The sequence below is a fragment of the Syngnathus scovelli genome, chromosome 21, assembly GCF_024217435.2.
Source record: "Syngnathus scovelli strain Florida chromosome 21, RoL_Ssco_1.2, whole genome shotgun sequence".
Classification (NCBI taxonomy): Eukaryota; Metazoa; Chordata; class Actinopteri; order Syngnathiformes; family Syngnathidae; genus Syngnathus; species Syngnathus scovelli.
In genome coordinates, this window is record NC_090867.1 from 7,340,299 (window position 1) to 7,351,428 (window position 11,130).

Here is an 11,130-nt window from a genome sequence, read left to right on the forward strand (position 1 = left end):
TACTCCGTGTTTCCACAATGTCTTACCATGGATGATTAACTTTTTACTTTGTGTACAATTATAAATTGCCGGCATTTATGATCAATCCGAGCATTCGTCCTAATGGTGAAGATAGTTTGCAAGGTGTGCTAAAACAAGAGTTGAAAACAATTGGATTTGATGTCGGTTTGTTAGACTCGCTTTTAATCGAATCACTGTTGGCTATTTTAATCAGGCTTAATAGTCAAGAGGACATTAAAAAACATTAAGGATCAGGTTGGACTCGCGTAAAGAGAAATACGGTGAAGCTATTCCAGACTGTTCTATTTTCTATTCATTAATTGACTGGTGAATAAAAACGCTGTTTTGCTTCAGATATGAGCGACCAGACCAACGAGTTTTTCAACAAATGAGCCGCGGTGGTTTATTGCTAACAACATAATCTTCCCACTTTGGAAGATGAATCCATAGAGAACATGGATTCATTTGACAGTATAGAAACATTCCCTTGACTCTTCACACAACCTCCAGGGGGTCCTTGTCAGCCTTGGAGACCATCACGACAACATCAGCAGGAACCTTTCCGATGAGGTTCTCTCGGAACACGGACAGATAGCCTCGCTCGCTGTTGCTGTGATCACTGAGGATGACGCTGGTTCCCGTGGCAACTGCATCCAGCACCTCATGGTGGGACATTTCACCTAAAGTCATAGAATGCAAAATTAAAATTGCTCACTTTTGTTTACAGAGAAGGGAAGTCCACCCACCGGTGACGTAAAGGTCTGCTCGGACGCCATTCAGCACCGAGGCTCCCGATCCCGCACACGCAGCCACAGTGTGCACAAAGGATTCTGTGAATCAATCAAAAAGTAAGCAAAAGTTTTATTGTGATACCTAGCTTGCGTGCCGCCTCACCTTGCGTGCATCCCAGTCCGAGGGCCAAACGGACATGCCGCAAACCCAAGTGGGACTTCATTTTCTTCACAGCAGTTGCCACGGTTACCGGCTCGTCCAAAAGACTGAGTCGCCCCTGACCGTGGCCCATTCGAGGGGGCTAGAGGAAGTCAAAAAGACTAGATTGGAGGCTCTAATGTTATTTGCAAAATATTCAACACACGTGCTACTCACCATTTCTGCTTTAAGTATGCGGAGGGACTCGTCGACAGCGATGATGCGTCGTGTGATTTTGTCAAAAACTGAAGCCAGAACTGAACCGCTGCAGTATAGGCTGACTTGAGTCTTGGTGGCATCACATCTGTTGCACAGTCAAATAAAAAGTACTAAACGTGTTTGCCCAATGGTTTTATGCGTTAGGATGGGTACGGAACCTGAGAGGATCTTGTACTAATACTCCACCCAAAGCGTTCAGTTCGGCCAGGAGAACATCCAATATGTCATTTCTGCATTGGAATTCCACAATGTGACTGTAAGGCATGTCCGCATAGGCCTGATTGAGCACAGACACCTGACCGCTACCTGAAACCAAAAAGAGAACCACAAGGCGGACTCAAAAATCTCACTAAAACTCTGTTTGTTTTCCAAACCTTTGCAACTTTAGCTGCATTTTCCACCGACTCACCAAGTCCTCCGACCAGCCAGTCGTTAACTCCTCCACTAACGCTGTCCCAGGACGTGTGAGGCGAGAAGACCGCAATGCCGGCCTCCAAAGCTCGGATAGCTAATCGCTGCTTCCAGTCCTTCTGGACCAGACGTTTGATTGGTCGAAAGAGCGGGGGGTGGTAGGAGATGATGAGATTGCATTCTTCGGCCCGCGCTTCCTCCATGACTGCCTCGGTGAGGTCGTTGGTCAGCAGGATGGTTTTGATGGGCCGCGGCTCGCTTGGCTCCACGAGCAGGCCGACGTTGTCCCACGGCTCGGCCAGCGAGAGGGGCGCGAGATCCTCCAAAACCTTTACAACATCCTTGAGCTCCATCGTGCTGGGGCGGACAGCGTAATGATAGCGGGGGAGGATGGAGCGGAAACCAAAGGATGCGGGTTGAGGGATGGACCTGGTCCAAATGCGTCTGGAGCTTTGCGATAGAAATATGTTTGGAAGGGTCTTACATCCCGTCAATAGGAGGCGAGACCTGCGAGGACAGAAATGCACTTGTACCTCAAGCAGCAATTACTGAATTCATCACCAAATCTATGTATAGTCTGTCTGTGATTGTTATTACAGTGTAATACTGTAGAGTGCATTTTTTTTCCCCTATTTATTACAAAACATTGTACATTTTCTTGCAACCTTACTGGCAGTGGCAAATTTGATTTGCTAGCTATAAGGTGAAGCAATGATTCATTCGTCTTGCTTATTTGTAATAACACATATAGTCATAATCTAAATAGATATTTTAAAATAGTTTAACGACGGTGCTAAGCAGACAGGGACATGCATGCAGATATTTACTTACATGGGAAGTAGGTAGTAACACTTCCTGTTTCCGGTGACGTCACGGCAAGCTTGCATTTGATTGGTCAGTTTAATAGTTGCTGCGACACTTGATTGCTGAGATGAGACGAAAATATTTAAAAACATTTTGAACATTTTGGCAAAATCAGTGGCACTTTAAATGGCGATAGATATTTGTTTAACCCAATTTAACTTAACATATATGTGATTGGTTAAGACTGCTCATAGGCGGGTCATTTCGCTGATTGGTCCTTGAAAAAAAGTACTAGGTTCCTAGCTTTTTATTGGAGGAGCTTGTCACATGAACCTTCTCATTGGCTATTAGAAACTGGCGCCGAAAACATCGCTTTTCTTAAACATTAGGCTCCATTCTTTTTTGGTAGTCATCCTTGTGTTTTCTTGTCTTTGTTTTTATTTCACTCTAAATTAAACTCCTCATTTTTCTACAGTCGACGCCGAACGGATATCGCTAGCGAAAATGGATGTACCACTGAAGGTAACTGAGATTTAGCGGTCGAACTTGCAAGCTAAAGTTGCCGAGCGAGATTACGTTAACATTTACGTTAAAAAAAACACGCACACAAAAAAAAAATAAAAACACGGCTTGTGACGTCTAAAACGAATGATAAACAAACGCAATGCTAATGTAAGGACCTTTTGTAAAGACTTGAAAATGTATTAATTTTTTTACGGTCCAACTACTAGTTAACGATATTTGGCCAACTAATGGACAAAATGGCGCCTCCCATGTATCAAATTATAATTGTATCACAGTAAGTGTTTTGGGAAAAGCTGAAAATGAACCCTATTATCGATATTATCGCAGTTACTGTAAAAAACAAAATGACAAAAGTCACAACAGAAGAAGAGCAGGTAAAGTGGTAGATAAATCAGTGTTTGTGGTTTTCACATCTAGTTTAATTACTGTGTACATATGTGTTAACACAAGAATTAAAAATGACCTAAATCTGTGTCTTCAACAGACAAAGCTCTTAGCGAACCAACCAGTGGAAAAGGCCAAGAAGGATTCCAAAAACACATCAGTAGAAAGGATCTACCAGAAGAAGACACAGTTGGAACACATATTACTCCGACCTGATTCATACATCGGCTCAGTCGAGCCCGTCACCCAGGTAAGACTTGATTAAAGTCCCAAGATGGAACTGATGGATGCATGCACACCCACCTGCTTCCATTTTTTTCCTCAGCAAATGTGGGTTTATGATGACGACATTGGAATGAACTGCCGGGATGTGACATTCGTGCCGGGGCTTTACAAGATATTTGATGAGATTCTTGGTAAGCAAACAGCTGAAATGGTCTTAAAGGAAAATGTCAGTTGCGTATTTGCCTTCTCATCCAAGTATTCCTTTTCGTCCTTCCAGTAAATGCTGCGGACAACAAGCAGAGAGATGAGCGCATGTCCTGCATCAAAATTAACATTGACGTGTGAGTATGATACTATAACTAGCACGTACCCAGTTTACCGTGGAACACCTCAGCAGTCGCCCACCGATATATTTTTAAGAATGCATTGTGTTCATAGTTTTTTCCTCCTTTCAGCGAAAACGACACCATCAGCATCTGGAATAACGGCAAGGGAATCCCGGTGGTGGAGCACAAGGTGGAGAAAATGTTTGTGCCTGCACTCATCTTCGGGCAGCTCCTCACCTCTAGTAACTATGACGACGATGAAAAAAAAGTGACAGGTAGGTTATGCAATGCTCGGTGTTTTACTACAAACATAATTGACGCATGATTTGCTTCAGTGGGGCCATGAAATGATTTCAGGAATCATCACTTGACTTTGACTCTATAGGTGGACGTAATGGATACGGTGCCAAGCTGTGCAACATCTTCAGCACAAAGTTCACAGTTGAGACGGCCTGTCGAGAATCGAAGAAGACATTTCGACAGGTGCCCGACAAATACGACAGGCTCTTAATCTTTTCTTCAAAAGTCACTTCACACAAATTCTCATCTTTGCACAGACATGGTACGACAACATGAGCAAGGCCGGGGATGCTACCATCAAATCGTTTGACGGAGATGATTTTACTTGCATCACCTTTCGGCCCGATCTGCCCAAGTTCAAGATGAGGGTCCTGGATAAAGACACGGTGGCCCTGATGACCAGGAGGGCCTACGACATCGCTGGTAGTGCCAAGGGTGTCCGTGTGTTCTTCAACAGCAAGAGGCTACCTGTAAGGGAGCATCATGTCTTTTTTTTCTGCTCTTAATGTCACATTTTACACAACCTTTCTTGTTTACCTTGCATCGCAGATCACGGATTTCCGCAGTTACGTGAATTTATACGTGAAGGACAAAGTGAACGACGTGGGCAAAGAGCTGACGGTGGTTCATGAGATCGTGAACGGGCGCTGGGAGGTCTGCCTCACTGTGAGCGAGAAGGGATTCCAGCAAGTCAGTTTTGTCAACAGCATTGCCACGACCAAGGTACGCGCCAGATCAGGTTCCTTTTCGGTCCACATGTTTGGATACATTGCACGTGTCTTTCCAACGACTTGCTTGGGGTCGTCTGCCAACTCGGTTCTAACGTTTGTCCTCTGAACCTCAGGGCGGGAGGCACACCGATTACGTGGCCGATCAGGTGGTGAGCAAGCTCATTGATGTTGTGAACAAGAAGAAAGACAAAGGTGGTGTGACGGTCAAACCTTTCCAGGTAAACGTTTGTGTGCTCTGCATCGGTAATGGAAGGCATCGTGACCCTGATTTGTTTCCATCCCCATTTAGGTGAAAAACCACATGTGGCTGTTCGTCAACTGCCTAATTGAGAATCCCACGTTTGACTCTCAGACCAAAGAGAACATGACTCTGCAGCATAAGAGCTTTGGCTCCACTTGCGTACTCAGCGACAAGTTCATTAAACAGGTAAAGCACGGCTCGCTTCGTCCTCGCAGAGCCTCTTTCACGTTTGCTAACTCGCCTCCCTCCGTAACAGGCCACCAACTGCGGAATTGTGGAAAATATTATGAACTGGGTGAAGTTCAAAGCTCAGCTGCAGCTCAACAAGAAGTGCTCGGCAGTCAAACAGACCAAAATCAAAGGCGTGCCCAAGCTGGACGACGCCAACGACGCAGGTACCGGTTTGTCCGTCCGCCACGACTCGGCACCGCGGCCCGCTCTAACGTCCCCCGATGGCTTCGTCTTGCGGCAGGCGGCAGGAACTCTCTCGGCTGCACGCTCATCCTCACCGAGGGAGACTCGGCCAAGACTCTGGCCGTGTCTGGGCTGGGCGTGATTGGCAGAGACCGATATGGCGTCTTCCCTCTGAGAGGAAAAATTCTCAACGTACGGGAAGCTTCACACAAGCAGGTCAGGCTTCGGCGCAGTTGGGATCAAAATGAATTTGCGGCCTTTCACACATACTTTTGCATCTTGCTTATGAAAATGCATCTTCTCTGGCAGATTATGGAGAACGCCGAGATCAACAGCCTCATCAAGATCCTCGGACTGCAGTACAAAAAGAACTACAGTGACCCGGAGTCCCTCAAGACGTTGCGTTATGGCAAAGTCATGATCATGACGGATCAGGTCTGGTTTCTTCTCACGCCCCCACCAGCAAATCCGCCACTAATGTCGACTCTCGTAATGTTTGCGACAGGATCAAGACGGCTCCCACATTAAAGGTTTGTTGATCAACTTCATCCACTACAACTGGCCTTCGTTGCTGCGCCACAACTTTTTGGAAGAGTTCATCACTCCCATCATCAAAGTATGTCAACACTGCCCCCTGCTGTCTAAAACGTAGAACCCCCAATTTATTTTTTAATAAACATTTAAATGTCTTTTACAACACTTTGAGCATTGTTACCGCTTGCTCCCCAATAAAAAATGGCACAAAAAGTAAACGCGCTCGAATCAATGTTTGTAAAAAGTAAAAACAATTCTTTCATTTCCATCTTCAGGCAACACACAAGAAAACGCAGCTGTCATTCTACAGTATCCCGGAGTTCAACGAGTGGAAGGAGAGCCAGTCCAACTACAAATCTTGGAAAATCAAATACTACAAAGGTTTGTCACAAAGCCCTGTGTGGTAGTACACCAGACAAGTAAGCTTTTTTATTTTTTTTAATGGCACGGGCTCTGCCGCTCTTTCAAATCTGGTGTATGTCCAATCAGGTTTGGGAACGAGCACATCGCAGGAGGCCAAGGAGTATTTCACTGACATGCAGAGACACCGTATTCCATTTAAATACGCGGGGCCTGAAGACGATGAAGCCATCACCCTTGTAAGTTGCGGCATGATTAATTTGGCCCCAAAAAAAAAAAAAAAATCCCCCCTAAACTAATAAACTCTTGTTCGTGCTAGGCCTTTAGCAAGAAAAAAGTGGAGGAACGCAAAGACTGGCTCACCAACTTCATGATCAATAGACGCCAGCGGAAGGAGCAGAACCTGCCTGAGGTTGACCACTAACTTTCTTTTCGCGATTTTACCAAGTTTGCAAGCACTTTGAAATGACCCGTTTGCTCCGTGTCCACAGGAGTATCTCTACGGCAAGTCTACCACGTCTCTCACCTACGGCGATTTCGTCAACAAGGAGCTGGTACTCTTCTCCAACGCTGACAACGAGAGGTCCATTCCCTGCCTGGCGGACGGTCGGTTCATGTCGTCACCCTTTTCGGAAACCTGAAGTTTGGAAACGCCGCTGATCGTTCGTGTTTGTTTTGGGTTTGTCTCAGGGCTGAAGCCAGGCCAGAGGAAGGTGCTGTTTTGCTGCTTCAAACGAAACGACAAACGGGAAGTGAAGGTGGCCCAGTTGGCTGGTTCCGTGGCTGAGATGTCAGCGTATCATCACGGCGAGGTGACTGGCACGAGCTGAATTTGGCCACGTGTGGAGATATGTTTTTGCGTTTATGATCATTTTGAATGGACTGAACAAAGACTCTGTTTCTCTCGCTGGTTTCCAGACTTCTCTGATGATGACCATCGTCGGATTGGCTCAGAACTACGTGGGGAGCAACAACTTGAACTTGTTGCAGCCTCTTGGCCAATTTGGGACCAGGCTGCACGGCGGCAAGGACTCCGCCAGCCCCCGTTACATTTTCACCATGCTCAGGTCAGCAGTCGACGTTTACTTTTGGAAACGTCGCAAAATGGAACAGTGCTAGATAAATGTCTCCCAACTCTTCAGCCCTCTGGCCCGCCTTCTTTTCCCGCCGGTGGACGACAATCTGCTGAATAACAACTATGACGACAACCAGCGCGTGGAGCCCGAGTGGTACATCCCTATCATTCCCACCGTGCTGGTCAACGGCTCGGACGGGATCGGCACAGGCTGGGCCAGCAAAATCCCCAACTTCGACGTCCGGGAGATTGTCGCCAACGTTCGGCGCATGCTCAACGGAGAGGACTTGCTACCCATGGTGAGGCACTTGTTTTCCGATCTTTGTAAGGTGCCCCGCGGCCGGTGCTTATTGTTTTTGTCTTCTCCCAGCTCCCAAACTACAAAGGCTTTAAAGGGACCATTGATCAGCTGATGGAAAACCAGTACATGGTCTGCGGAGAGCTGGCCGTCCTTGACTCCACCACCATTGAGATCTCAGAGTTGCCTGTCAAAACCTGGACGCAGGTCCGTCGCCGTCGATTACAAATCACCTGGCTCAACAATCATCAAGTGCCCCATTAAAAAAAAATGGTTGTCTCTGTTCCAGACCTACAAGGAGAGTGTTCTGGAACCCATGTTGAACGGCACGGAGAAGAATCCCCCTATTATCACAGACTACAAGGAATACCACACCGACGTCACTGTCCGATTCGTGATCAAGATGACCGAAGAGAGGCTGCTGGAGATGGAGGCTGCGGGCCTCCATAAAGTCTTCAAGCTGCAAAATCCTCTCACCTGCAAGTCCATGGTATGGTACATTCGGCAATTGCGAGAGTATCGCCGTCTGTGGAGCCACTTTATTCACATGTTTGCCTTTTCAGGTTCTGTTTGACCACGCGGGCAGCCTGAAGAAGTACGACTCCGTGCTGGAAATCCTCAAGGACTTCTTCAAGTTGAGATTGTCGTACTACGACCTGAGAAAGGAATGGCTGGCGGGCATGCTGGGGGCAGAGAGCGCCAAGCTCACCAACCAGGCTCGTTTCATCCTGGAGAAAATCCAGGGCACCTTGGTCATTGGTATGTGGCTGCTACCGTGTGTGTGTGTGCGGATGAGTTTGGATTTGCTCACATGACGTGTCTTCTTGTAGAGAACAAACCAAAGAAGGAACTGATTCGCATGCTGCAGCAGATGGGTTACGACTCGGACCCAGTCAAAACTTGGAAACAGGGTAGCGGCAAGGTAAAGTCCCAGGAAGAAAGTTCTTTCGGTCTTATTTACACTTCCGTGCTATAAATAGCTTGTGGCATCATTTAGAACGAGGAGCAAGCAGAGGAGGATCAGGAGGAAGCTCCAGAGGAGGACACCAGCGGTCCTGACTACAATTACCTGCTCAGCATGCCCATGTGGTTCTTGACCAAGGAGAAGAAGGAGGAGCTGTGCAGGCAAAGAGATGCCAAGGTGAGCCTCTCGCCTGCACGCTGAATGTCATCTTTTGGTGCTTTTGCTGACTTTTCGTCCTGCCGCCACTACGCTGCAGATGACAGAGTTGAACGTGCTGAGCAACAAGACTCCGGCGAGCCTCTGGGAGGACGACCTGACTGCGTTTTTGGAAGAACTCGATGTAATCACTCTTTGAATTGCCCCCCAAAAAAACTCTCGCAAAAGAAATCATACTTTAAAAACCACGCCTTAATTTTGTGACTTAATTCTAACGTTGCTTTTTCACCTCAGCGCGTTGAAGCCAAGGAGAAGGAGGATGCCGAGATGCCCGTAGCAAAGACTTCCAAAGGCAAAGCGGCGAAGATGAAGGCCAAAGTGGTCACCCTGCCCACGCCGCAGGGTCGCCGCATCATCCCGCGCATCACCAGTGCCATGAAAGCCGAGGCGAGCAAGAAGGCCGACCTCAAGAGAAGCCGAAAAGACAAGGTCCGAGTCTTTTGGCAAGAGAGTCTCAATTTTACAGAACCAGGAACACATTTCTAAATTGTGCATTTGCAGACCGAAGACGTGAACACAAAGATAGATTTTGGGGATGGTGACCAAGAAGATGACCCGAGTCCTCCCCTGGCAAAGAAAATGAAAACAAGCTCACAGGGCAAAGGTGGGTACGGCTGCTCCACTACAGAAAAGAAATCCTTGAAATTGGATTCCATTCCATACTTATTGTGCTGTGCCTCATTTTTATTGCAGGGTCAAAGACGGGCAAGCAGACCACCCTTCAGTTCAAGCCGGTTGCCAAGAAGGCCAAGAAGAGTCTGACATCGGATGAGGAGAGTGAGAGCTGGTCTGAAAAGGAAATGGAGGTTGAGGAGGTTGCTGCACCAAGAGAGAAAATTCAACGCAAGACCAAAGGTATATATATATATATATATATATAGTGGTTATTGTTTTTGTTTTTTTGGGAAGGAGAAAGGAAGGTCTCAAAATGGCTGGCACAAAAAAAAAGATAGAAAATAACATTACTCGTCAAACCTTGCTCTCATATGCTACTTTTTATTTTCAGTCGCCAAGAAGTACATGTCTGATAGCGAAGATGAGTTTGACGACTGCGTGAAGAGTAAATCTAAAAAACGGATCGGTGCCATCAGCGATGACGACGATAGCTTTGCTCCAAACCTCGACGGCTCGAATGAAAGCGACCTGGACTCCCCAAAAGCCCCAGAGCCACCGTAAGAAGACAATAAAGAGTGGCGGTTTGATAGATTTTGCTGCCAATGTATTATTTTGTCCTCCACAGGAAGAAAGTGACAAAGGCTAAATCAACAGCCAAGAAACAACTTGGAAGCAAATCGATCGGTAAGTATCGTCTCCGGTTTTCTAACGCTTGACAATCCGGACGTTCTAATCGATGGATCGTTGACAGCTCAGTCAGACAAGCAAGAGGCTGCGCCGAAGGCTCCAGTTCAGCGCAAGACCAAAGCGGCTGCTCCAAAGAAAGCTGCAGGTTCGAAGACAGTCCACGATTGAAAATTTGCTTTCAAATGACATGGTGTTTCAATCTTTTTATTTTTTCTCGCTCTTTCTTTCAGATGTTAAGCAGCCGTCCATCATGGATGCTCTGTCCAAACAAAAACCTTCAGCGTCCAAGAGTATTCCCTCGTTCGACTCTAGCGACTCAGAGCCCAAAGTGCAGAAAGCCAAGTCGGCCCCCAAACGTAAACAAATCCAAAGTGACTCTGACAGTGACGTCGGGGACCTCGTATCCCGCCTTAAGGCCAAATCAACCGCAGTAGCAAAGGTTTGTGTCTGAAAGGGGGCGGGGTCGCTTATCATCGACACGATCGCCCACGCTAACGCTTTCTCTCCCTTGATAGAAAAAAGCAAGCAAGTGGAGCGATGAGGAAAATGCTGGTCCGGTGCCACCTCGCAACATGCTCAGCAGAGCTAAGAAGCCCGTTTGTTACGGCTTTGACTCCGATTCCGAGTCTGACTAAAACAGTGTTCATTTACTCTCATTTTGTATTTTTGTATCAACATGATTTTAGGTTGAGTTTTGAAATGTTAATGTTTAAATGTTTTTACTTGTTCTAACATTTTGGTTGCTTTACTGTTTCCAAAATAAAGTGGAAAACATAGCCTTATTAAAAATGCTTTCAGAATAAATGCATGTCTTCTGCATGTCCCATAGCTATAAATATTTTTAAATTGCCTTGCTGTGCTCTCAAACAGG

General features: G+C 46.6%; 2 protein-coding genes across 4 annotated transcripts; one reads left to right on the plus strand and one right to left on the minus strand.

Moving 5' to 3' along the window:
- Window positions 1-377: 377 nt before the first annotated feature.
- Window positions 378-2,491, minus strand: nif3l1 (NIF3 NGG1 interacting factor 3-like 1 (S. cerevisiae)). The gene is made up of 7 exons (XM_049759131.2): window positions 2,392-2,491; window positions 1,559-2,067; window positions 1,308-1,455; window positions 1,108-1,234; window positions 895-1,033; window positions 747-830; window positions 378-680 (listed from the first exon to the last, which is right to left on the minus strand). Exons 1-7 carry the CDS (start codon window positions 2,445-2,447, stop codon window positions 496-498), a joined length of 1,248 nt encoding a protein of 415 aa, XP_049615088.1. The 5' UTR covers window positions 2,448-2,491; the 3' UTR covers window positions 378-495.
- top2a (DNA topoisomerase II alpha) lies at window positions 727-11,063 on the plus strand. Of its 3 annotated transcripts, none has more exons than XM_068649465.1 (35): window positions 727-848; window positions 3,374-3,523; window positions 3,599-3,689; window positions 3,776-3,839; window positions 3,954-4,099; window positions 4,210-4,307; window positions 4,382-4,594; window positions 4,674-4,847; window positions 4,969-5,073; window positions 5,145-5,282; window positions 5,353-5,491; window positions 5,569-5,726; window positions 5,820-5,945; window positions 6,016-6,126; window positions 6,320-6,425; window positions 6,534-6,643; window positions 6,724-6,816; window positions 6,896-7,010; window positions 7,095-7,216; window positions 7,323-7,471; window positions 7,547-7,778; window positions 7,850-7,984; window positions 8,067-8,267; window positions 8,341-8,536; window positions 8,608-8,699; window positions 8,775-8,918; window positions 8,998-9,081; window positions 9,192-9,386; window positions 9,459-9,561; window positions 9,651-9,812; window positions 9,964-10,129; window positions 10,198-10,256; window positions 10,324-10,404; window positions 10,490-10,698; window positions 10,775-11,063. In XM_068649465.1, the coding sequence occupies exons 3-35, from the start codon at window positions 3,602-3,604 to the stop codon at window positions 10,892-10,894; spliced, it is 4,434 nt and encodes a 1,477-aa protein (XP_068505566.1). In that variant the 5' UTR covers window positions 727-848; window positions 3,374-3,523; window positions 3,599-3,601; the 3' UTR covers window positions 10,895-11,063. The 3 variants fall into 3 exon arrangements, with proteins under 3 accessions (XP_068505566.1, XP_049615038.1, XP_049615037.1); XM_049759081.1 differs by lacking the exon at window positions 727-848 and adding an exon at window positions 2,707-2,886; XM_049759080.2 differs by lacking the exon at window positions 727-848 and adding an exon at window positions 3,108-3,263.
- The last annotated feature ends 67 nt before the right edge of the window (window positions 11,064-11,130 follow it).

Bases quoted from the DNA above. Each gene is read 5' to 3' on its own strand.
- top2a (XM_049759080.2), top strand. From the start codon at position 3,189: ATGAACCCTATTATCGATATTATCGCAGTTACTGTAAAAAACAAAATG. The intron at 3,840-3,953 runs GTGAGTATGATA...TCCTCCTTTCAG, and splicing joins ATCAAAATTAACATTGACGT to CGAAAACGACACCATCAGCA. The intron at 10,699-10,774 runs GTTTGTGTCTGA...CTCCCTTGATAG, and splicing joins AATCAACCGCAGTAGCAAAG to AAAAAAGCAAGCAAGTGGAG.
- nif3l1 (XM_049759131.2), bottom strand. From the start codon at position 2,447: ATGCAAGCTTGCCGTGACGTCACCGGAAACAGGAAGTGTTACTACCTA. The intron at 1,456-1,558 runs GTGAGTCGGTGG...TTTTGGTTTCAG, and splicing joins CTGGCTGGTCGGAGGACTTG to GTAGCGGTCAGGTGTCTGTG. The intron at 1,235-1,307 runs GTTCCGTACCCA...ACTGTGCAACAG, and splicing joins TTAGTACAAGATCCTCTCAG to ATGTGATGCCACCAAGACTC.